A 27,700-nucleotide genomic window follows, 5' to 3' on the forward strand; every position below is an offset into this window, starting at 1 on the left:
AGAATTTCATATGACAAATGTCACCAATTTGCATTAAAAAGTAAAAATGTTATATAAAAAAGTAATAATTTTATGAGAAAATATTGCAAAATTACAGAAACAGAAAGAATATGAGAAATTGTTCCCAATTTTATAAGAAAAAAGTTGACACATTGTGAGAAAAAGACTGCTTATTTTTTGAATTATTTTGTTTGTAATTGGTTTTTAATCTTCATTTATTTACTTCAAGTTATTACAGTATGTCTCCATATACATATTTATGTTTTTATAAATTTTGGCCAAAGGGAGCGCATTTCAATTTCTTACACACAAATGTTTTACATATGTTGTTGGCCAGAGGGGGAGTACTTCGAATTTAATTTGTTTGTATTTATTTATTTATTTATTTTTTTGTCCTGTCCAGCTTCTCAGGCAAATCATATTGTTAATGTAGATGCCCATATCGGCTGTACAAATTTACTTTACAAAAGAGAAGTGGGGGATACTTCTCTTGTTAGGGACGGCGTGGCGAAGTTGGTAGAGTGGCCTTGCCGGTTACTGGGGTTCAATTCCCACCTTCTGTTATCTACCGCCCCCCTGGGCCCTATTCGGACTTTATCAGTGAATTCTCAGAGTTTGTTGCTGATCTAGTGACGCACGCCGACAATATAATCATAATGGGGGACTTTAATATCCATATGAATACCCCATCGGACCCTCAGTGCGTGGCGCTCCAAACCATAATTGATAGCTGTGGTCTTACACAAATAATACATGAACCCACGCATCGCAACGGTAATACAATAGATCTAGTGCTTGTCAGGGGTGTCACCACCTCCAAAGTTATGATACTTCCATATACTAAAGTAATGTCCGATCATTACCTTATAAAATTTGAAGTTTTGACTCTTTGTCAACAAGCTAATAATAATAATAACTGCTATAGCGGCCGCAACATTAATGCTGCCACAACGATGACTCTTGCTGACCTACTGCCTTCGGTAATGGCACCATAACCTCACTAACAACTTTGACGATGCCTTGCGCGAAATTATTGATAGTATAGCACCGCTAAAGCAAAAAAGGGCCCCTAAAAGGCGCACCCCATGGTTTACAGAAGAAATTAGAGCTCATAAATTATCATGTAGAAAAGTGGAACGCAAATGGCGCGCGACTAAACTTGAGGTTTTCCATCAAGCATGGAGTGATAGTTTAATAACTTATAAACGCATGCTTACCTTAGCTAAAGCTAAATACTACTCAAATCTCATCCACCTCAACAAAAACGATCCTAAATTTCTGTTTAGTACAGTAGCATCGCTAACCCAACAAGGGACTCCTCCCAGTAGCTCCACCCACTCGGCAGATGATTTTATGAATTTCTTTAATAAGAAAATTGAACTCATTAGAAAGGAGATTAAAGACAACACATCCCAGCTACAACTGGGTTCTATTAACACAAATACGACTATATATACGACGGACACTGCCCTCCAAAATAGTCTCTCTATTTTTGATGAAATAACATTAGAGGAATTATTACAGCGTGTAAGTGGGATAAAACAAACAACATGTTTACTTGACCCACTTCCTGGGAAACTTATCAAGGAACTGTTTGTATTATTAGGTCCATCAGTGTTAAATATTATAAACTTATCACTTTCCTCCGGCACTGTTCCCCTAGCATTAAAAAAAGCGGTTATTCATCCTCTGCTCAAAAGACCTAACCTCGATCCTGACCTCATGGTAAACTACCGACCGGTCTCCCACCTTCCGTTTATTTCCAAAATTCTCGAAAAAATTGTTGCACAGCAGCTAAATGAACACTTAGTGACTAACAATCTCTGTGAACCTTTTCAATCCGGTTTCAGGGCAAATCACTCTACGGAGACAGCCCTCGCAAAAATGACTAATGATCTATTGCTAACGATGGATTCTGATGCGTCATCTATGTTGCTGCTTCTTGATCTTAGCGCCGCTTTCGATACCGTCGATCATAATATTTTATTAGAGCGTATCAAAACACGTATTGGTATGTCAGACTTAGCCTTGTCTTGGTTTAACTCTTATCTTACTGACAGGATGCAGTGCGTCTCCCATAACAATGTGACCTCGGACTATGTCAAGGTAACGTGCGGAGTTCCCCAGGGTTCGGTTCTTGGCCCTGCACTCTTTAGTATTTACATGCTGCCGCTGGGTGACATCATACGCAAGTACGGTGTTAGCTTTCACTGTTATGCTGATGACACTCAACTCTACATGCCCCTAAAGCTGACCAACACGCCGGACTGTAGTCAGCTGGAGGCGTGTCTTAATGAAATTAAACAATGGATGTCCGCTAACTTTTTGCAACTCAACGCTAAGAAAACGGAAATGCTGATTATCGGTCCTGCTAGACACCAACATCTATTTAATAATACCACCTTAACATTTGACAACCAAACAATTAAACAAAGAGACTCGGTAAAGAATCTGGGTATTATCTTCGACCCAACTCTCTCGTTTGAGTCACACATTAAGAGTGTTACTAAAACGGCCTTCTTTCATCTCCGTAATATCGCTAAAATTCGTTCCATTTTGTCCACTAGCGACGCTGAGATCATTATTCATGCGTTCGTTACGTCTCGTCTCGATTACTGTAACGTATTATTTTCGGGCCTCCCTATGTCTAGCATTAAAAGATTACAGTTGGTACAAAATGCGGCTGCAAGGCTTTTGACAAAAACAAGAAAGTTTGATCATATTACGCCTATACTGGCTCACTTGCACTGGCTTCCTGTGCACTTAAGATGCGACTTTAAGGTTTTACTACTTACGTATAAAATGTTGCGCGGTTTAGCTCCAGCCTATCTCGCCGATTGTATTGTACCATATGTCCCGACAAGAAATCTGCGTTCAAAGAACTCCGGCTTATTAGTGATTCCCAGAGCCAAAAAAAAGTCTGCGGGCTATAGAGCGTTTTCTATTCGGGCTCCAGTACTCTGGAATGCCCTCCCGGTAACAGTTAGAGATGCTACCTAGGTAGAAGCATTTAAGTCCCATCTTAAAACTCATTTGTATAATCTAGCCTTTAAATAGACCCCCCTTTTTTAGACCAGTTGATCTGCCGTTTCTTTTCTTCTCTCCTCTTCTCCCCTGTCCCTTGCGAGGGGGAGTTGCATAGGTCCGGTGGCCATGGATGAAGTGCTGGCTGTCCAGAGTCGGGACCCCGGGTGGACCACTAGCCTGTGCATCGGTTGGGGACATCTCTGCGCTGCTGACCCGTCTCCGCTCGGGATGGTTTCCTGTTGGCCCCGCTGTGGACTGGACTCCTGCTGATGTGTTGGATCCACTGTGGACTGGACTTTCACAATGTTATGTCAGACCCACTCGACATCCGTTGCTTTCGGTCTCCCCTAGAGGGGGGGGGGGGGGGGGGGGGGGGGGGTTACACACATATGCGGTCCTCTCCAAGGTTTCTCATAGTCATTCACCGACGTCCCACTGGGGTGAGTTTTTCCTTGCCCGTATGTGGGCTCTGTACCGAGGATGTCTTTGTGGCTTGTACAGCCCTTTGAGACACTTGTGATTTAGGGCTATATAAATAAACATTGATTGATTGATTGATTCTACCATCGTAGTCAGGTCCGTTGTGTCCTTGGGCAAGACACTTCACCCTTGCTCCTGATGGGTGCTGGTTAGCGCCTTGCATGGCAGCTCCTGCCATCAGTGTGTGAATGTGTGTGTGAATGTGGAAATACTGTCAAAGCGTTTTGAGTACCTTGAAGGTAGAAAAGCGCTATACAAGTATAACCCATTTATATTTGTTGCCTTATTTGTATTTGACTTTATTAAATGTATTTATATTATCATTTGGTGCAGCCGGGCCGGAGCAGGAGGGGATAGAAAGAGAAAAAAAGGAAGACAGAGTGGGAAATTGTGGGGACAAGAGGGGGATAAGACGGAGAGACAAAAACAACAACAGAAAACACAACAATAACAACAACAACAACAATAGAGCAACATCAGCAAATACGATCTGTACAAATATGATGGTAAAAAAGATAGCAAAGAAGCAGTTAGTGAAATAAATAATAATACAAAAATGACAATGAGCATTATTACACTACAAATGGAGCAATACAAATACCAATAGAAATAGCGCTATTGATAATGAATAATACTAATAATTTACCTCTATTATCAACAATACAATTGTTCAAATGCAACAATACATATACTGTACGTAATGATAACTAAAAGAAAGCAGAAAAATGGAGGGGAAGAAAGAGAAGCAAGCTATATTAACCTTGTAGATTGTTATAGTAACTATAGGTTAGGCTTTGTCGGTGTGCCATGTGTTACTCAGTTTACCCTAGGGTAACAACGTTAATTTATGTTTGATGAAACGTGATTATGTGCATGAGTGTATGTATGTATATGTACTTGTATATGTACAGTATGTGTATATATATATGTTTGTACAGTGAATGTGCGTGTGGGTATACAAACTTTGAGTATGTAGGTATGTACTATTATTTGTGTATGTATGTGGGAGCGTAGGTACCTATGTATGTATGTATGTATGTATGTATGTATGTATGAATAACGGTGGTAATGTCCATTTGTATGTACAATATATTTGACTCCCTGTGTGTGTGGGAGCCAGAGTACGGCCCCAGCCACCCAGAGAGCCCAACCCACAAACAGCAGGTGTGGCGCCCAAGGAACCAGGGACCACCGGCCCCACGCAGCCAGGCCGGCCAGTGACAGGAACCCCAGAGGCAGGCCCACCGTGGCGCCTGGAAGAGCCAGCAGCAGGCCGCAGACAGACGCACCCGGCAGAGAACAAGACACGGGAGATGCAGAGGACAGCCAGCGTGAGACCACACCCCACACGGGCAGAAAGGCGGGACGCCCCGCCCGAAGGGCCCAGAGACTCCCCGCAACCGGAATTTTTACACACACTTGTTATTTCATATGTTGACCAGAGGGGGAGCACTTTTAAAACCGACACATAGTCCATTTGAAAAATCCCTCCTTTTTGGGACCCCCCTCATTTTGATAGATTTCACCACCAGGGGTGCAAATGAGACATTCTCCATTAGATGCAATGGTTTTCCGTATTGGGACCATGATTTTGGTCCGAACTTGTTCATCGGTCCTCATACTTATCCTTGTTGATGTCTCAATAAATACAAGAAAAAAAAATACAAGAAATACAAGAACACACACACACACACACACACACACACATATACACACACAACCTCTCTAATTCCTTCACCCCTCCCCCTTTAGCAACTCTCACACACTCTCTCTCGCTCAAGCAGACGGAGGGATAGGAGAGGAGAGGGAGGATCTCCTCATCGAGGACTACAGTAGTGTAGAGTGTGGACGAAGAAGGAGGAGGAAGATACTGCAGCCTTCAGCCGGGTCCCCCCTCTCGCTCTTCTCCCATCCTCCTTTCTCTTGCCAATCCCACCATCATGAACCCGCCTGCTGCTTGTTGCTAAGAGTGGAGCCAAGGGGGTGAAGAGAGCCGAGTGGACTGGACCGGCCACTGTTTGCTTTCTAAGGTAAAGGAGGTGTCTGCACCACCAGCTTCCATTGTCATGTCAATGTCAGTTTGCTTCACTTAGACGCCAGCTGTCAATTAGTGTTTTTCATTTGCATGCTGGGGCAGCTTTATGTGCAGGGGAAGTTGTAAGTTGTTCTTTGGAATTACGGCTGTCCTACTCACAAGGGGACCTAAGGGCACGCTATTGTTTTCTGGAAGGCAGGTGCTACGACATCCATACGGCTGCTGTTAAATACGGCCCCAGAGGCGATGGAAGCGATGAGCTGTCTCCTAAAAGAGCAAACCAGGCGTGTCAGCCAAGGGGCGGAGGGGAGTGTTGCATCCATGCAACACTGGTGGCAATAAGCGTGCTGAGAGGGTATATTGCTTATTCACTATGTGCTGTGATAGATTTTAAAACAAACACAGCGGCGCCTCAAAAGTTATACCTTTCAATTTGGAATTCAAACAAGATTGTGAAGAAATGTTTGCCTCAAAAGTCACACAAACATTTAAAAGTTGAATTGCTTTTGTAATCTTCTACAGAGGGGCCGAAAATCAAACTGGTGTCAAACTCAAAGCTCGGGTCCAGATGTGGCCTACTATATTGTTTTATGTGGCCTGCGAAAGCTTGAAAATAATGTGCATCAATAAAGCACTTTGTATTTCTTACTACAGTATTCCTTCTTTCAATGTTGACAACAAAACTGCTTTGCTTTTGCTACTGTTTTTTAACGTTAATATTATCTGAGCATGTAACAAACATTATATTAACAATGTTTGGTTAAAATAAAATTAAATACTTAAATATCTGCTTTTTTAATTTTCCTGAAGGAACTCTCCTGAAGGAATCAATAAAGTACTATATATCCATCTATCTTGTCCCCCTGATTTATGATCTTAAAACAAGTTATCCATTTGTACGTAAAAAATACGTATAATTAAATGCATAGGCAATTTGTCATAATATCATAATAATAATGAGTGATGGATTAGGTTTATATAACACTTTTCTAGATACTCAAAGTGCTTTACAGTGAGACTTGACAACACATCACTCATTCACTCCACAGTCACACGTTGATGGTGGTAAGCTACATTTGGCTCTAGGCGAAGGCGGTTGCAAGTCTTGTGGTTTCCGTGTCGTAATGTGTATATGTGCTTATCATAGCTATCATTTATTTTTCCTGGCCCTAGACTGAGAACCCCTTCCCCAATAGGATATACTTTTTTCTACTCATCCACCTCGTTGGTGGTCCATCATTGACGCGGCGCTGCCCTAGTGGCGACCCATCAGTCACCCATTCTGTGGCCTTGTACAAATGTATGTCTGCTCTCGAACGGGTCTGTGCTGAAAAGGTAAGTTTGTTGTACTGTTAAGTGCAAGGACAATAAAGTGCTATCCTTTCCGAGCCACAGCTGTGAATGAGGGAAACGTGACTGCCAATTTGCGCCAACGGCTTCCCTGACCACCATGAGGCAATCATAAATCATAAATTGATATTCATATTTATTTAGTTGTGCGGTCAAAATATATTTTTTTCAAATCATATAAATTGCACTTTCATTTTAATGGCAGTTTATGAAATAAACATATATATATATAATGATTCATTATTAATATAGTTAGAATGTATTTATTTCAGCACTGCGTAATTGTATGTACATTTATTTTTCATCAGTTTTAATGAGTCCCTTCGTTTGCAGTTTATTTGAATAGTATTTACTTTTTGTAATCAGACTGTTAAACTGTAAATAGGTTCGATATAACTATTAGATATAATTAAAATCAAGAGTAGGATTATGAATTCATCGTTAATAGTTGAGTGGACCCCGGACCCCTCTGTAGTGGAAAAGTTGGGCTCCGAGGTCAAAAAGGTTAAGGACCCCTTTTCTATGACACTCAAAACACCTTAAGAACTACACAAGTTTTCACCTTTAAGGTTGCTGTTAACAAATTAGCTAAGCATGATTCTTTATTTATTTCATGCCGCTACCTTCCCAGTTCATTAACCTGCGTTTGCTACAGTTTCAGTTGATAAAAGAAAGTCTGTCATACGTGCTGGAGAAGGAAGCAAAGAGGAGCGTGTGCAGAACACGTAATCCAACCCCCTCACCCCTATGTCGACACTGCATGATTAAAGGACTAACAAAGGCTTTAACCCATTTAATAATACTCACAGGAGCCCTGGGTGGCAAAGTCTATGCATGAGGCCCGGTTATGAAAATCCTTTGTTAAAGTGCAATTAATTCAACGCAGAATTGAAAAAATGTCAGCTGAGGGAAAGTGATTATGAGGTCGTAAATGAATAAATAATAGCAACTAAATAACAAATAAATCCATGAGCAGCCAAAGCAGTTAAGATGAGAGGGTTTGATGTGGGGAGATCAGAGGTAAACGTCATATGATTGAATTAAATGCTAACACTTTTTAATAACAGTTTACACACATTAATACTTACAGTGCATCCACAAAAGTATTCAGTGTTTCACTTCTAACACATTTTGTTGTGTGATGTATAGCCTTAGTCCTCAAAAGTTTACACACAACAGGACTGAGTGAAAGCCCAAGACATGACCTAAAGAATTGACGTAACCAATGGGAAAAACCTCCCAAATTGGGCAAATTCCAAATGGCTCGTTTCACCAAGTATGAAAGAAGGCAAGATAGTTTGATAAATACCACCTCCATTTCTCCATTGTTGGGTTTGACATTTTCGGGACTTACGCAGAGCTAATACACACAGCAGGTACCGTAAGAAAAGTTGGTTTTGCATAGTAAGGCCCCTTTAAATGTGAATTTGAACTAGATCATTTTTTTAAATAAATCAAATAAACTTAAAATATTGTTGAGATAAAGAGTAATGCAAATATGTTACAATCAAAACTTTTCTAAAGGAGTATTATATGTTGTGACAGAGTCTGGTTTTAGGAAGCAGGGACAGGTAACAAATGCTACTTTTACAACATTCATGTACCGTATTTTCCGCACTATAAGGCGCACCTAAAAACCTCAAATTTTGTCAAAAGCTGACAGTGCGCCTTATAATCCGGTGTGCTTTATATATGGACCAATATTGAGCCTCCAACAGGTAAAAGTTTCAATCAATCAATCAATCCCAACTACGGTAAGCAGCCGCCGACTTCATTTTCGCCCGTAGAAGAAGAAGAAGAAGAAGAAGAAGAAGAAGAAGAAGAAGAAGAAGAAGAAGAAGAAGAAGAAGAAGAAGAAGAAGAAGAAGAAGAAGAAGAAGAAGAAGCGTGCGGTGCATGCTGGGATATATGACTGCGCGAGGCGTGCCGTTTCATTTCCATTTGTTTGTTTATGTAAAGACCCCAAAATGGCTCCTATTAAGAGACACGCTTACGACGCAGAGTTTAAACTTAAGACGATTAGTCAAGCTGTAGCGACTTCAACGAAACGAGATGTTGGATGCCGTCGCCCAACTGTTTAATTCGGACACTGAAGAAGAAGAATTCGAGGGATTCGTGGATGAGGAATAACTTCATAAAGTGAGCTTTACATGTTTATTTTGTGTGTTGTGTTGTGTGGCATTAACGTTTGAGCAACGTTGAGTTATTGATATATTGTTATTGCTCTGCACTATTTCGAGTGTTACTATATTGTAATTGCACTAACGTTGGATTTACCGTAACAGTATCACTGTTTTTTTCATGTTTATTGAATCAGGGAAAAGTTTCCCTCCACTATGTGATATAAATGTTGCACTACATGTTATACCTTGCTGTTGTTAAAAGATAAACAAAATACCACGTCACTGACTTTACCTCGGGGAAAATAATAAAACAGCTGTTTATTCATTTTGGGAGTGAACAGAGTTGTCAGAACGCTGGTTTGTAATCTATTAATAACGTTTGACTGACCTATCTGACTGTTTTGTTGACATTCACTTTAGCGCAGCTCCATCTAATGGATGCATAACGTAACCCAGCCTCTACTGTAGCGTCTATTCTATGCGCCTTATAATGCGGTACGCCTTATATATGAACAAAGTTTTAAAATATGCCATTCATTGAAGGTGCGCCTTATAGTGCGGAAAATATGGTAAATGTAATTGTTTAAGTCACAAAATTACAGTTTAATTATTCTGATTCATGTTGTTGTAATTTTACTGCATTGAAGTTGTAATGTTGCAAAAAACACCACAATCATAAAAACACAATGACTTTTATTCACCTCATTTGAGGTATTTTTCCAATATTACACATTATTCTTTGACACAATGGCAATAATTCGTTTTTTGACTATAAATATAAAATGTAATTTAGTGTATTGATTTTAACTCACGTTCATTCTCTATATGAGTTTCACCTGTGTGGCATTTGCCTCCTGTGTTGGCCGTTTGTTGTTGAACCTCCCTATCAGTTGCCTCTCACTTTTGCCTTGTAAAGTCCCTTTACTTTAGTTAAGTCTTGGAGTTGTTTTGTGTTCCTCCTGCTGTAAGTTGTCTTGATCACCATCTTGTTTCATAATGGGACCCGAGATAGATATTCATTTGGCACCTATTTTTACAGGTTCGGGTGAACATGGCAGAAGGATCCAAAAAGCGGGCCGGCGTCATTGATCCGGACGAGGACTCCCCAAACATGATTGTCTACAGAAAGGCAAGGCTGTGTGCATTTTTCCAATGAACAGCATGGTGGTGGGGCGTTCACTGACCCGTAGATTGAAACGACTCAGTGGACCGTATCTGCCTGGATCCTAACACTATGGTGTCATGTGTTCAAACAAGGATTGTCTCCATCACTGGTCACTGGTCAGTGTTTAAGCTATAAGGCCTGGTCGCTGAGAGGCGTTGTCAAGGCATGCTAACGTTACTGCCATTTGATGGAGGAAGCTGAGCAATAGTGGAAGCTAATTGTTACGATTGTTTGATGACGGCAATTGTGTCTATTTGTGTCAGCCCTCACCAAGCAGAATAAATCCTCCTTGCACACGTAAGCCGAAAGCCTGCAGTCCTCCTACTGTAAATGGGTCATGTTGTCGATTCGCCACATTCTTCTCTAGTGTGCCTGCAGAAGATCCACCCCACTTGCTGTTGTTCTTCACTGATTATGTGGCTTCATTATGTAACGCAGCTTACACCAAGAGGCGCCGTATTGGTGAGGCAGGTTTTTGCTTGTCAGGATGCAGCCTGCGGGGAATATTTGTCATTTTGTGTGTCAAGCGTGTGTGTGTGTGTGTGTGTGTGCTCGTGTGTGTGACAACAGCAGTCAAAGCTAACAGTTGACAGGATTTTTTTTATTTTTTTATTTGCATCTGTTTTTTTTTTTATTTATTAAAATTAGATTTGAAAGGATGGGGATGCCGTATTCCCCGAAGATGAATATGTGTCTTGTGTAATTATTATCAGGGGTGTCAAACTCTTCATTGAGGGCCACATTACAGTTGTGGCTGCCCTCAGAGGGTCGCTTGTAACTGAATAATATTTGATTATAAATGTACAAAGAGGAGTCTTATTATAATATTACAAAATTGCCTACACGTTTTATTAAACTTTTTTTTTTTACATACAAGGTGAAAAATATATTTTTAGATCTTAAAAATGCAAAGTGTTTTTTTACAGCATCACTGTATTTTATAGTTTAATTCTGGAGACTGAGCCGCCAGTTTTATTACCTTACAATCTATTGTCAATGTGTACAATTTGATGGATAATTTAAGTAAATGATTACATTTATTTTGTGGAATTTTGAAATAATATTTGTTGCAATATTAGATAATATTAAACTTGGAAAGATATGTATTTGCGTGCAGTACACGTGTTTATTTTTAGGCAAAAGGGAAAGAATGAATACATTTAGAAAGAAAAGATAAAGTACTTTATTGACACATTATTTCCAGGCTTTCGGGGGCCCTATAAAATGAAGCGGCCCCCAGGCTTTGAGTTTGACATCTGTGTATTTGATGTATTTGCATTTCATAATGCAGTCCTGTGCAAAAGTAGTGGGTCATGACTAGTTCTGTTTTAATAACCATGGCAGTTGTTTGAGGACATAGGTCCTGACTTACTAAAGGTTTGCGTGTACTAAAACTTATGCAATCCCGATCGCACACACAAAGCTGCTCTACTAAACGTGTGCAAAGTCTTGCGTCTGTTAACTGAGCAGAATAAGACGTGCAATTAATTTTGCGTCTCTGTCTTCATTAATATGAAAAAAAAAAATGCTGATCATAAAAACGGCCACAATTCTGGGAGGAGAAGATCCAAATATGATTATTTAGCACGCACACCGTGATTTATTAACACTCATCACTGTTTTGTGAGCACTATTTTGCATTTTATTTCGTTTGTGTCAGCAGGAAGTGCCAATTGACAGTTCCACACACGGCTGTAGAATCAGTGCTTGACCTTGGATGGATGAGAATCCTTCCTCCTACGTTTGTCTGTCAACATTTTGGATGGTAGAAATAAATAAAGCAGATCCGCAGTTACAAAAAGGTTGGGGACCACTGTGCTGAGGACTTAAGGGGCTGATTAAAATTGATGTGTTTTGGTGTCATTAAGTACTTTTTAATTACGTTAATTTTTTTACATAATATACAGTATATTATAATATTCCTTATACTCCGTTTTGGGCGGAATAAGTGCAGCCTCCCTACCATGCTTCCTTCAGAAAAAAAGTGGTGTCATGGTAGATGCGCTGCACAACTGCAGCTAAAATGCCCATAAAAAGTGATACATGTCTCCTGCATGTTTGAAAACGTATCAAAAACACCACAGGTAGGAGCATCATAACATGAATGTGCAGTAAATAAGAGTGTTTCCGTGGTGATGGTACACGCAAAATCTTCATTTAAATAAGGCGATATGCACCACTTTACAATTGCACACAATCTTAGTAAATTGCACGCAAAACCCCCACTAATAGTACACACTATTTTGTTGTTTGCGCACACTGATTACTGCATGGTGTTTGGATAGTAAATCAGGCCATTAGAGTACAACAGTACATAATAGGATAGAGAGCCAGATGATTTCGGTGAGGATGTGGATAAAGGTATGGATTGAAAAACGTTTTCATAACCGCTTTGTGTTCGATCATGTTCTTTTTTTTCTTTACTACTTACTTCGGAGCGTGTGTGTTTGTGCATGTAGTTCAGATCATATCCATGCACATTGTGCAACGTGAGGCGGAGGAGAAGCAGGAGTTGTGGAGGCATTTGTGTTGAAGAGACGGCGCAGAGACGTTTTGGTTTTTTTAACGAGTGAGTATGCGTCTGTTGCGCTGTATGGGAACACTTCAGACTCATGCCAACTCTTCCGGAAGATTCACAGATATTTTCCCTTGTCTTCTGACATTCCCACTGATGTAAAATCTCCCAGATTGCGATATTTTAGTGTGTTTATAAAATATTGTTGCTGATGAGGAGGAGGTGGGCAATCAACAATCACTTTCACTTTAAAATTAAAAAACCCACCAAAACATCTACAACAACTTTTGTAGTAATTTCCTCATATTTCTACACACTAACTTAAAAATGGTAACACCAGCGAGCAGTATAGAATATGGAGTATTTTTTTTGTCCAGTACATATTTCCTTTATTCAATGTCAAAATATTTCTAATTACTTGATGTTATATGTTTTTATATGAGATTTCCAGTCTCATCTGTTATTACATCCAGAAATGTTGTTTCTTTTACTTCAATATCTGCTCCGTCTGTTGGTATTTGTATTTGACTTTCATTTTTGCTCTTACCGAATAAAATATGTTAGTTTTACTGAGATTCAAAGATACTCGGTTTTGGTAAAATCCTCTTTATATTTTGTTCATTTCCTCCGTTATTTGTATTAGTTTCTGTGTGTTCTCTCCTGAACAAAACACAGTCATTCCGTCTGCAAATAATACTAACTTTAAGTCCTTTGTCACTTTACAGAGATTGAAAAAGGTTGGTCTTGATCTTTGGGGAACGCCCCAGGATATATCTATCTCTGTTGATGTAAAGTTGCCAAGCTTCACGTATTGCTTTCTGTTGGTCAGGTAGCTTTTTATCCACTTCAAGACCAGTCCTTTAATGCCGTATTTTTCTAATTTATTAAGATATTATGATTGATTGTGTCAAATGCATTTGTGTGGTTCATAAACAAAGTTTACCATCTATTGCGTTGGTAACTTCCCCTGATATTTTGATTAATGCCACTGATGTTGAGTTTTGTATCCAAATTGGTTCTCTGCAAGTTTTCCACTTATGTTTATGTATTTACACAATCCGTTATTGAATAATAACGGATTGTGGATAATAATTGATTTTGGCAATTTGTGGAAGTAAAAAAAAAAAACGGTCTATAGTTTGTAAATATGTGTCCGGTTTTATGAATCGGTACAACCATTTTCACATTGATTGCCTGTTTGAAATGATAGATTGCTGATATATTGTACGTTAAATGTTCTGAAATATCTTCAGTAACTTTTAATTCAACCTGAAGAGATGTTGGTTGCATTTTATTGTTGATATTAATATTGCATTAATATGATGTTGAAAAACAAAAGCAGTTAAAATGTTGGTTACTGTACTTTCATTTAAAATTTCTTGAATGTTGAAAATGTGAGCAGAGCTTAATTCTACCTAAAGTGTTGGTAGCACTTTGTTTAAATAACACGTGAATGCATTTGCCATTAATTGTTGTTTACTTGTTTGCATTCACAATTCATTTATACCTAATTCCCTTACAGGAATTGTGTAATAACAGGAATATAGGAAACATCACCTGTAGTGTCCATTAGCCAGTATTAATTTCACACTCACCCTGGTGGATTTTTTTGCTAAAAAGTTACTGAATCAATTTCAACCCACTGATTCGTTTCGGGATCGTATCTTTCTAAAAAACTTATCGTCGAATATCAAATTATGATTTGAATCGAATCGTTAAAACGAATCGTTACACCCCTAGTATATCGTCTATATATTATGCAACTCTAATCGGCAGAGTGGATACAAGAGGTGTCTGAATTATATGTTTTGAAGTACAGTCCTGGTAGCACTTGTTTAAAAACATGGTGTTTATAAAACACGTTTTCATTGGTGTTCAGCTGAACACTCCTCAAAAGGAGACAGAGAAGGCCATGTTTAAAAGTCAACACTGTCATAAAGTGCACTTCATGTATTAATTTGTCATTATATAATTGCTGAAACAACAAATCTAATGGTGGCCTTGACTTGCAAAGTACTATATAATTCACCACAGCACTGAACATTTCATAGAGGTCAATGGGTATTTGAAGGCTGCACTTGTCTGCTCCAAGTGTGCTGGCTGGGAAGCTGCATTGTCGCTAAGACCTGTCAGCTTTAAGACTAAAGTGGAGGATTTCACTGCAATGCTGTCGTATTTGTCAGGATCCAACAGCCGCATGTGGAATGTATGCATGTTATGTCTGATGTGTGTGTTGCTAAAGTATGAAGGTGACTGTGTAGGAGTTAGACTGAGGTAAAAGTGATGTGTTGAGCCATTAGCAAGGCTAAGCGTTCAGCAGCAGTAGCGGTGGAGTTTTTATGTCTGTCCATGTCTGTGCTGCAGTCTTCCTCTCGTCTTTCCCTTCCCACGAAAAGAGCAAAAGAATCAAAACAATTCAGTATCGGCAGGACTGAATGGTGCAGACAGAGAATATGTGCTGTGGCAGAAGTATGTTGTTGTGACTTTGTATCATCCTACCCCTCCTCTTTTTCTTACGCCTAACCCTTCACCATCTCTAATTAATAACTGTAAAAAAAAACATCTAGATTCCGTCCGTCTGGTCCTCCGAGGCTTTAATTTATCAGCGTATTTTCCCTCATTATGCTATATTCATGCACATACTGTTCATTAATTAGAGTATGGTGCCATCATACATCACACCTTTCAAGTCAGTTAGCCAGATTACATGAATGTACTTCATGTATTGTCATTATATAATTGCTGAAACAACAAATCTTGTGCGTGTATGTGTTTATGTGTGTATGTTTATGTATATATGTACTATATGTACTGTATGTATGTATTTATGCAACAATTTGTTTAAACAGCGTTTCAATATTTGTGGTTGCTGATACGATTCAGGGACACTATTCTTTTTTTTAGAATGATACGATACAATGAGTTGACATTGATTTGGTAACTTTTTAGCAAAACAAATCAAGCAGTGTGACTCTAAAATAAATAGTGGATACTGGACACTGCAGGTGAAGTTTCCTATTTTCCTGTTATTTCTTACAAGGTATAAATTAAATATGGAAACAAACAAGCAAGTAAACAACTATTAATGGCTGATGCATTCACATCTTATTTAAAAAAAAGCGCATCCAAAACTTTGGTTTGAATGAGCAAGAGGAAACACTTTTTACTCATATTTTAAAAATTCAAAACATTTTAAATAAAACTACAGTAACCAATATTTTAACAGTAAATTTACTTGCAAAATAAAGTTCCCAGACCCGGCCATACAGTATCTGTTCGACGCTAGGTTGATCAAACTTGATCTAAAGACTGAAGGGTTGTGATATTCACAAACGAACCAAATCTATTGACTGGTTTATTGACATGAACGATGGATATTATTTTATTTGAAGCGTGACAGTGATGAAACGATTACATGTCAACCAAGGCAGAAACAGCGGCAGCTTTGCACAGAGTGTGTGTGCGTCTCCTCTCTTCTCTGACTATAATAGGATGGACTTCATTGTTACTGCACTTCAAAGTACAATGAAATGTGTTTTAAGAACAAGATGTCTAAGAGCAGACATTCAGTAGACAGAGGACTGCCTGAGAGGAAAGGCTCACAGCAGCACCGCTTGTATGTTGAGGACATTAGAGTGATACTGTAGCACGTACGGACAGGAGTCGAAGGAGCAGATATATATGTATATGTATGTACAGTATATATTTATAAATATGTATATGTGTATGTATATGTATGTGTATATATATTTATGTATATATATATGTATATATGTATATGGGTGTGTATATTTGTATATATAGATATATATATATACATACGGCGTGGCGAAGTTGGGAGAGTGGCCGTGCCAGCAATCTGAGGGTTACTGGTTCAATCCTCACCTTCTACCATCCTAGTCACGTCCGTTGTGTCTTTGAGCAAGACACTTCACCCTTGCTCCTGATGGGCCTGGTTAGCGCCGTGCATGGCAGCTCCTGCCATCAGTGTTTGAATGTGTGTGTGTGAATGGGTGAAGGTGGAAATAGTGTCAAAGCGCTTTGAGTTCCTTAAAAAGGTAGAAAAGCGCTATACAAGTAAAACCCATTTACCATGTGTATATACACGTATGTATATAGTCTGCTTTCGGCACCCGGCCAAATGTTTTTTTAGCCCAATGCGGCCACCAAGCCAAAAGGTTTTGAACAGCCCTGCTCTCGAACAATTATTAAAAGGTATTCATTTGAATACGGGGACGGTGTGGCGAAGTTGATAGAGTGGCTGTGCCAGCAATCGGAGGGTTGCTGGTTACTGGGGTTGAATCCCCACCTTCTACCATCCTAGTCACGTCCGTTGTGTCCTTGGGCAAGACACTTCACCCTTGCTCCTGATGGGTGTTGGTTAGCGCCTTGCATGGCAGCTCCCTCCATCAGTGTGTGAATGTGGAAATACTGTCAAAGTGCTTTGAGTACCTTGAAGGTAGAAAAGCGCTATACAAGTATAACCCATTTATCATTTAATATGGGAAATGCAATTTTACTGGGAGTATTTTGTAGTGGATTGTCCGAAGCTTAAGCAGGCAACAAAAGTAGTTTAGTACAACAAATTTATTTACCCATTATCAGAAGTGCAGGTTGAATTAAGTTGCAAGCAGACACAATGTACTCCAGAGCACACAAGACACACACAAGCCAAAATCACCCTCGAGTTCCGGTCTTCTGCCATTTTTTATATGTCTCATGTGCGTCATTGTTTGTTATCTAAATGCGTCAATGTTTTTTATCTTTTCCCTATCTGTTCCATAACAACTCAAATCCTTTAGACAGTCAACACATTCTGTAGACAGGTTGGCACGACTTAACATTCACTTTTGTCCCACCACTGGTCCATTCAATGGCACAAAATACAAGAGAATTGAAAATGAGCGGACATTCTTAAAAGACACGAAATATAGGTCAAAAGGTCAGAAATTCTACTACAATTTCTCAAAAGATTGAACTGCTGAAAGAGACTGTGTGCACAGATTTGGGTGACTCAATACTTGCTTGCCCCTTGGTGCTGGCAGCCTTCCCTACACTCCTGCTTCATTGTCCACTCAGGACCAGCAACGTGAGCACAGCCACTGTTTTATCATGTACGGCGCTTTAAACGCCGCCTCTTCTTTGCACCATTGGACTTTTTATCACACACAAGCCTCCAGGCTAAGTGCTTACTGTCCAAGTTGGCGCTCTATAATAACACACGTCGCTCCGGTACGAATGTCTCTCTCTTTCCATTTGGAAGCACCAGCAAAATCTTGACAGTCCACTGGAAGTGAATCATAATTGGATGATAATTAATGGGAGTCTAGTGTGTGGACATTATTATTCACCTAGAGAGCTGCTGTGAGTGAAATAAAAGGCTTTTCTCTAGAGAGTCTCCTGTGCCAAAAGCGTCCCTGTGTTGGCCAACAAAGTGCTCCAACAGGCGTCCTTCGACTACTTGAGCCACTGTGTGTGTGCTTCCTAATGAGACGGATGTAGAAGTTCTTTGGCTGCTGCAAATAGGACGCTTTGTGCATGTGTGGGTTTTATTTTTCGAGGGAGGGTTCCAGTCATCTTGCAGTGAGTGAGACCACCATGTCCCACTTCCAAAAGCCTTCTGAGCTTCCCACTTATCACACTTGCTGAATAAGGCTGCTTGGATCAGCATAGAGCAGTGGTTCTTAACCTGGGTTCGATCGAACCCTAAGAGTTCAGCGGAGCCTCTGCCGCGGAGGTCAAGACACACCCAACTCGTCGAAAAAATAAAAACTTCTCCCTATCTGCATATTATTGATACCTCCAAACAATGTTCCCTCTAATTTCCATCTGATTTGCAGGTGTGTAATTTGTTGTGAGTTCATGCACTGTGTTGGTTTTGTTCTTTGAACAAGGTGATGCTCATTCACGGTTCATTTTGTGCACCAGTAAAATTACATATAACTTTGCCTTGAATTTGAAAAAAAAAAACATTTTATTTTTCACTAAAGAAGGGTTCGGTGAATGCGCATATGAAACTGGTGGGGTTCGGTACCTCCAACAAGGTTAAAAACCACTGGCATAGAAGCTCCTCTGGTACCTCCCACTGTACTTCCAATGACCTCGCGGTCTTTGTGGAACACAGAGGGAGCTCGCGACACTGCTTCCAAGAAATGTACATGCATACTGTATGCGTTTAACTAATAACCTTACAAGCACGTTTAATAACTCTGAAGTTTAAAGCACGGCTGCTTTTTACATGTTTAAATTTCGAGTGAAGCACATCTGGGTCACATTTGGAATGAAAGTGGTAGGATTTGAATCTGTCATTATTTAGCATCAATGCATACAACTACAGTGGTACCAGCGTTTTAAGAGTGTTTTGAGATGTGAGCTGTCTCTCAGCTAATTGTTATGCTTTAAGTTGCAAGCAAAAGTTTGAGTTACAAACATTGCTGCCATTAGCTGGTGTAGCAAATGCCACAGTGAACCCCTTAAGATCTGCCCAAAGCATTAGCTTGTAGCTAGAGATCAACATAGCTTTGTTTTTCCAAGTTCGGGAAGTAAGAAAGCGAGTGTGAGAAGAACAAGTGAATAAATAAATCATCAAAAACATGACTAAGCGTGTCGCCAACATGGCAAAGCAGTTTGAGCATATCACTGCTGGTCTGCACCAAACTGAAGCAGATTGAGTGGAACACCTGCAAATAATGTTAAAATAATATTTAAATGGCGGACATTTATCCATGGAAAGAAGAAGCTGCTGCTGATGGTGTTTTTGACAGAGAAGCAGCTGGAAGAAGATAATGTAGAAGTCCACTCTCCAAAGTTATTATTACATTACTTCATAAAATCAATCAATCAATCAATCAATGTTTATTTATATAGCCCTAAATCACAAGTGTCTCAAAGGGCTGCACAAGCCATAACGACATCCTCGGTTCAGAGCCCACATAAGGGCAAGGAAAACATCCCAACCCAGTGGGATGTCAATGTGAACGACTATGAGAAACCAGATGTGGGTGAGACCCGATGCAATGGACGTCGAGTGGGTCTAGCATAATATTGTGAAAGTCCAGTCCATAGTGAGAGTACAGTCCATAGTGGGGGCCAGCAGGAGACCATCCTGAGCGGAGATGGGTCAGCAGCGCAGAGATGTCCCCAACCGATGCACAGGCGAGCGGTCCACCCCAGGTCCCGACTCTGGACAGCCAGCACTTCATCCATGGCCAATACAAAACTATTGTAGTTGTTGGTAGTATTGTATTGTTTTATACAATATTTTTGTATCAATTTTTTTTTTTTTTTTTTTTTAAAGATTATTGAAATGGTGCTGTTTTTAAAGAGCCCAAGTACTAATTCAGTTGATTTGAAATGGCAGACGTTGATTGAGTGTTTTGAGTTAAGAGCTCAGTCACAGAACCCATTTAAGCTAGTAAATTGAGGTACTACTGTATACAACTTATTTAATTAAAATATTGAAGAAGGATACTGCACGTATCAGGCAAGACTATTAATTTTAGGTGAGAATCCAACTAACTGCAGATTAGGGATTAGATATTAACGGCGGCCGATAACTATCGACCGATAATGGCAATTATAACGTCACATCGATAATTCCGATATAGAAAAATCAACACACAAAATGAGCTTCCTCAACCTAGCCCCTCCCCTCCGGTGTGGTGGCATATTTTGGATATCATGATACTGCGCGTCCAGAATTTTGTGTACAAGCATCATGGCGAAACAGTCACACTGTTACGGTTTCAGAAGAAGACATTTCACTGGTAGTTTGCAAAAGGGTTAAAGATGAGCTTCGACACAATACACTCTGATGAAGCACCTTAAAAGCCACTGTCGTGACAATTTATTGAAGGCCTGTGCTGCTAAGCTGAGACCTAGCGTTAATAGTGGTGACCGCAACAAACATAAAGCCACAGGACCGATGAGGACTGAATTGAGTTAGTTTTACATTTTTATGATTTATTTGTGGGAAAATAACTTCATAAACCTATATAGATTCACCGGTCACAACATTAGGTATACAATGCCCACTCTTAAAACGATACAGCGCTGCATTACAAAAAGCTGCCTTTACCAGCATTTATCTGACTGCATGTCACATATTTGTGTTTTTTGTGCGCATGTCAAGATTAGATGAAAGAATAATACTAATATCAAATATGGGCTAAGAAGACGTTTGTGGGAAAATGCTGTATCAATTCAACTTTATTTACAGTGCATCCTGCAAATAATTCACAGTTGCAGAATTCACACATTTTGTTATGTTACAGCCTTATCAAAAACTAAAATAATTCATTTTTGTTCTCAAAATTGCAATACCCCATAATGACAATGTGAAAAGTTTGTTTTAATTATACCTTGTTATGCTACTTTATTAAAATACAAAAATACCTAAATATTGTACATAAATATTCACATCCTTTGCTTAGTTTTATTACCGTGACTGGACAATTAGTTTGCCTAATTAAATGTTTTTTATACATAGTGCTTTTGAAACAGTGCAACATAAAAAGGACAAACTTTTAGTCACGATTAAAAAAGTACCTGCAGTGCATTGGTGTCATGCAGATTTTGTATTTTAGGAATACATAATTTGTTTTCCTGCTGTAGGAGCACTTGCATTCAGATGAAGAGTTACACTTCCCTGTTCGGATACCAGTTTCAAGTATTCATTAATAACACAAAATGTGTATTGTTATAAACATTGTTTGATTGTCAAAGATGTTTGGTAATGTAATAATAATAACAATAATGGATTAGATTTATTTAGCGCTTTTCTATCAACTAGCTACTCAAAGCACTCACATTCACTCCACACCACATTCACACATCGGTGGTGGTAAGCTACTTTTGTAGCCACAGCTGCCCTGCGGTAAACTGATCGAATCGTGGCTGCCAATTCTCGCCTACGGCCCCTCCGACCACCACCTATCATTCATTCATCAGTGTGAGCAGCACTAGAGGCAAGGGTGAAGTGTCTTGCCCAAGGACATAACGGAAGTGATTTGGATCGTAAGAGGCAGGGAGCGAACCTGGAACCCTCAAGTTTCTGGCACGTAAAATGTAAAATGTGATATTAACACCTGAATAAATGCTTCAGATATTCTGTACATTACATATTCTACCAGTTAATAGTATTCCTGTCTCTGTATGCCAATGTGTCTAAACCTTCTCTATTAATTATTAAAATGTAATATTCAGTCCGCTAAACATTTTGTAATTGCGGGCTATCAATCAGAACAGGTCATAAATGAATATACACATTATTTCAATCTGCCACAAAACAATCAGCACCCTAATGTGGTGGAGGAGTTGGAGTACCCAAATGATCCAAGGAGCTATGTTGTTGGGGGCTACATGCCCATGGTAGGGTTTACCAAGGCAAACTGGTCCGAGGTGATGGGTCGGACTAAGAACGATTCAAAAGACCTTGAAAAAAAGACGATCAAGGAACCGCAACTTGCCTGAGTGAGGGATACTGGGGCCCCACTCTGGAGCCAGGCCTAGGGCAGGACTTTCTCCAGGCCTAGGCCAGGACTTTCTCCGCGGAACCCGGAATCCCCCTGCAGACCCACCACCTGCAGGGGGATTCTTGAGAGTCTGGTGCTATGTGGACATGGTAACAGTCAAAGGTGAGTGCCTCGGCAACCCGGTCCTTGTTTGCCAAATCTGGTTGTTGGTACATGAAACATCACCTCTCTGGCGGGAAAGGAGCCTGAACTTGTGCGTGAGGTCGAGGAATACTATCTAGATATAGTCAGACTTACCTCAACGCACAGCGTAGGCTCTGGAACGAAACTCCTTGAGAGGGGTTGGACTTTGCTCGATGCTGGAGTTGCCACGGGGGATAGGCGGCAAGCAGGCGTGGGGTAATTATTAGCCCCCCGATAGGGCGCCTGTGTGGTAGTCATCCCCGGTGAACCAGAGCATTATTTATCTGTTATTGGACATTTGTGTTAGCTACACTTTGTCCATAAAAAACACCATGTTCAAGCATAAGTGTGCCCACAAGTGCACGTGGCATCAGACACACTAGGTCGCAGGTCGATGACCGACTTTGTAGTCGTATCATCAGATATGCGACCGCATGTCTTGGACACTCAGGTGAAGAGAGCGGCTAAGCTGTCAACTGATCACCTGGTGGTGAGTTGGATCAGGTGGTGGGGGATAATACCGAACAGACCTGGCAGGCCCCAACGTTTAGTGAGGGTACACTAAAACTGTTTTACGGATGCTCCTGTCCACCAGATCTTTAACTCACACCTTCAGCTTCTACTGGATTCCGAGGGAGGTGACCAGTGTTCCATACCTCCATTGCATCTGCTGCTGATCGAAGCTGTGGTCGCAAGGTGGTTGGTGCCTGTTTTGGGGGAAATTCCCGAACCCGATGGTGGACACCAGAGTTAAAGGGGGCCATCAGGCTGAAGGAGTCCTAACTCACATGGCTGGCTTGCGGGACTCTCAAAGCAGCTGACAGGTACCAACAGGCCAAGCGAGCCATAGCCTCGGCAGTGGCAGGAGCAAAAACTCGGGCGTGGGAGAAGTTTGAGTGGACCATGGAGCAGGATTTTCGCTCTGATTCAAAAAGATTCTGGCAAACCATCCAAAGCCTCAAGAAGGGGAAGCAGTGTCCTGTCTATGTATAGTGGAGGCGGAAACCTGCTGACCACTACTGGGAATATAGTTGGGCAGTGGAAGGAATACTTTGAGGATTTCCTCAATCCTACAGACACACCCTCTGTGGAGGAAAACTGTCCAGCGGCAAGGCACCAGGAGAGGACGAGATTCGCCCTGAATACCTATAAACTCTGGATGTTGTGGGACTGTCGTGGCTGACACGTCTCTTCAACATAGCGTGGACATCTTGAGCGGTACCTGTGGATTGGCAGACTGGGGTAGTGGTCCCTCTTTTCAAGAAGGGGGACCGGAGGTTGTGTTCCAATTATAGAGGGATCATACTTCTTTTCATACTTCTGCGGGTGGGGTGGGTGGTTCCCGTGGCCCCGTGCTGGGTGGTCCTGTGGCGGCCGGCTTGGGTGGGGTGGCCGGGGGCTGGCCTCGCCGTGCTCTCCGGGGGTGGGGGGTGGGCTCGTGGGCTCGTGGGGGCCTGGTTGCCGGTGGGGCGGGGGCGGTCTTCCTGTCCGGTTGCGGGGGGGTCTCCGGGCCCCTCGGGCGGGGCGTCCCGCCTTTCTGCCCGTGTGGGGTATGGTCTCTCGCTGGCTCGGGGTCTGGCTGTCCCCTGCTTTTCTCGTGCCTTGTCCTCTGCCGGGTGCGTCTGTCTGCGGCCTGCTGCTGGCCCTTGTGGGCGGCGCGGTGGGCCGGGCTCTGGGGTTCCTGTCACTGTCCGGCTTGGCTGCGTGGGGGCGGTGGTCCCTGGTTCCTTGGGCACCACACCTACTGTTTGTGGGTTGGGCTCTCGGGGAGGCTGGGGCCGTACTCTGGCTCCCACACACACTGGGAGTCAAATGTATTGTACACACAAATTCACATATACTCACATACATACATACACACATACATAGGTACCTACACTCCCACATACATATACAAATACAGTACATATTTACACACTCAAAGTTCGTACATCCACACGCACATTCATTATACAAACATACACATAAACATACTGTACATATACATTCACTGTACAAACATACATATACACTTACTGTACATATACACTCACTGTACAAACACATATACACATTCTGTACATATACATTCACTGTACAAACACACATACTGTATACACATACTGTACATACACATTCACTGAACAAACACACACATACACATACTATACATATACATTCACGGTACAAACACACATATACTCATACTGTACATATACATTCACTGTACAAACACAGATATACACATAATGTACATATACAAGTACATATGCACACATACACTAATGCACATAATCACGTTTCATCAAACATATATTAATGTTGTTGCCCTAGGGTAAACTGGGTATAACACATGGCACTCTGACAAAGCTTAACCTATCATTACTATAACAATCTACAAGGTTAATGTAGGTTGCTTCTCTTTCTTCCCCCCCATTTTACTGCATTCTTTCGTATTTCAAGTTATCATTACGTATATGTATTGTTGCATTTGAACAACTGTATTGTTGATAATAAAGGTAAAGTATTGGTATTGTTCATTATCAATAGCGCTATTTCTATTGGTATTTGTATTGCTCCATTTTTAGTGTAATAATGCTCATTGGCATTTCTGTATTATTTTTTATTTTCGCTAACTGCTTATTACTTTTACCAGCATATTTGTACATGTCGTATTTGCTGATGTTGCTCTATTGTTGTTGTTGTTGTTGTGTTTGTTGTTGTTGTTTTTGTCTCTCTGTCTAATCCCCCTCTTGTCCCCACAATTCCCCCCTCTGTCTTCCTTTTTTTTCTCTTTCTATCCCCTCCTGCTCCGGCCCGGCTGCACCAAATGATAATATAAATACATTTAATAAAGTCAAATATAAATAAGGCAACAAGAGAAGTATCCTACACTTCTGTTTTGTAAAGTAAATCTTAACAGCCGATATGGGCATCTACATCAACTATATGATTTGCCTGAGAAGCTGGACAGGACAAAAAAAAAAAAAACTTCTTTTCATAAGTCTTTTCCAGGGGGCTGGAGAGGAGAGTTCAGTCGTTAGTCAAGCCTTGGATTCCGGAGGAACAATGTGGTTTTTGTCCTGAATGTGGAACAGAGGACCGTATTTATTAGGGCTGTAAATCTTTGGGTGTCCCACAATTCGATTCACTATCGATTCTTGGGGTCACGATTCGATTCAAAATCGATTTTTTTTCGACTCAACGCGATTCTCGATTCAAAAACGATATTTTCCCGATTCAAAACAATTCTTTATTCATTCAATACATGGGATTTCAGCAGGATCTACCCTAGTCTGCTGACATGCAAGCAGAGTAGTAGATTTTTGTAAAAAGCTTTTATAATTGTAAAGGACAATGTTTTATCAACTGATTGCAATAATGTACATTTGTTTTAACTATTAAATGAACCAAAAATATGACTTATTTTATCTTTGTGAAAATATTGGACACAGTGTGTTGTCAAGCTTATAAGATGCGATGCAAGTGTAAGCCACTGTGACACTATTGTTCTTTTTTTTTTTTTAATAAATGTCTAATGATAATGTCAATGAGGGATTTTTTATCACTGCTATGTTGAAATTGTAACTAATATTGATACTGTTGTTGATAATATTCATCTTTGTTTCACTACTTTTGGTTTGTTCTGTGTCATGTTTGTGTCTCCTCTCAATTGCTCTGTTTATTGCAGTTCTGAGTGTTGCTGGGTCAGGTTTGGTTTTGGAATTGGATTGCATTGTTATGGTATTGCTGTGTATTGTTTTGTTGGATTGATTAAATACAAAAAACAAACAATTAAAATAAATAAATAAATACATTTAAAAAAAAAACGATTTTTTAAAAATGAGAATCGATTCTGAATCGCACAACGTGAGAATCGCGATTCGAATTCGAATCGATTTTTTCCCCACACCCCTAATATTTATACCCTCGCTTGGGCACTGGAGGGGACATGGGAGTTTGTTCAACAATATTGTAACGTGAGATGTTGATATTCTTACAATACTAATTTACACATATCTAAAGATTAACCACTTTTAGCCACTTTTTTGTACAATACTATTAAAACACTCGTAGGAATTCAGATTGCAAAAGCACAAAACCATTATTTTTATAGCCACAGCGACATTGTTCACTGATTAACTTTTATGAAGAGATGTCCTTTTCAAGCGTGAAGAAACATCCTAAGCTGATGAGCTTTGCTCTTTAAAGAGGCTCTCTGAGTATTTGTTGGCTCGAAGGGAATCAATGAAATATATGATTTGACATTATGCATCACGTCACACTTCATTAACGCTGAATATGACAACTTGTAGAATAATATTATTGAGCGATACTATTGTAGTCAGAGAGGATGACCTCGGGGGTAGATGAACATGGAAAATGAAATTGCATCATTCGTCAATTCCTAGATATCAGCATGCTGAGCACTTACAGTAACAGCACAGAGGCTGCAAAACCTGCAGTGATGTTATGTAACGTGACCCTGAAATCGCTCCTTCTTTTATTTGGGGGCTACAGCTTCTACTTCAGCTTGTTCAGGTCTTCAAGAGTCTTGTTTGGAAATGTTTTACTCACCATTCTGCTCAGTGAAAACACATCGACATACCATCAGATCACATAATTAATTACATTTCTTGACAACTGTAGATTAGTCTAAAAATGTATTCAAAGGGTGTCGGTCAAAATGTTGCCGTGATGTTGGAATAGAGACAGTTTTAGCCTTCTACAGGACACTTGTTGAATCACTAGCAAATTCAAAATGTTATCCGCAGATTGTTGTTAGAGCACATGACCATTTTTCAATATTTAAGAAAATAAATTAATATTTAAAATCCAGTTCAACAAAGTCCCCAAATATAGTTCCCAGCCTGTTTTAGTGGTAAACAAGCAAATAAACATAATTGTAATATCAGGGCAAATGAGGACGATGAGGATGGCCACAAAGGTCATTACCGCACTTTATGGGCTATAGAGCTATTAAGCGGCACCCAGCAAATTTTTGAAAAAAATACATATTTTTACATATATTAGCCATAGCAGACCATAAGACACAGCTATATATCGGTACAAAATATTTTGTAAATGTTCATTTATACACCTTAATTGTTGCAGTAAATTTTCAGGTCAAACAGAAGTCAATGTCATGGAACTACTAGCTGCGGAAGCTAGCTCTTCAATCAGCTGAACAGACTCACTTGTAAACATGTTAGCATATTCTCTAATACTAACGACGCTAGGTTGATTACGTTACGATGGCACATACGAATATGCATGAAAACACTCCTACAGACATCACAGATGTGGCAGTTTAGTAAATATGAATTGTTTACAACCCCGATGAGCACAATAAGTTGACAATCCCTCAGG

General features: G+C 40.2%; 1 protein-coding gene across 4 annotated transcripts in view; it reads left to right on the plus strand.

Annotated features, from left to right (window-relative positions):
• Positions 1-5,304: 5,304 nt before the first annotated feature.
• The window catches only part of LOC133646660 (regulator of G-protein signaling 6-like), a 183,802-nt gene continuing 161,406 nt past the window's right edge, over positions 5,305-27,700 (plus strand). For all 4 annotated transcript variants that reach the window (XR_009825329.1, XM_062042258.1, XM_062042259.1 and 1 more), the window contains exons 1-2: positions 5,305-5,537; positions 10,055-10,144. Coding sequence is in view for 3 of the 4 variants with exons in the window: in XM_062042258.1 (XP_061898242.1) it covers positions 10,067-10,144 (78 nt within the window). In the remaining variant the exon portion in view is untranslated. The remainder of the gene's footprint in view (positions 5,538-10,054; positions 10,145-27,700) is intronic.

Source organism: Entelurus aequoreus, linkage group LG03 (genome assembly GCF_033978785.1).
Source record: "Entelurus aequoreus isolate RoL-2023_Sb linkage group LG03, RoL_Eaeq_v1.1, whole genome shotgun sequence".
In the NCBI taxonomy this organism is placed as follows: Eukaryota; Metazoa; Chordata; class Actinopteri; order Syngnathiformes; family Syngnathidae; genus Entelurus; species Entelurus aequoreus.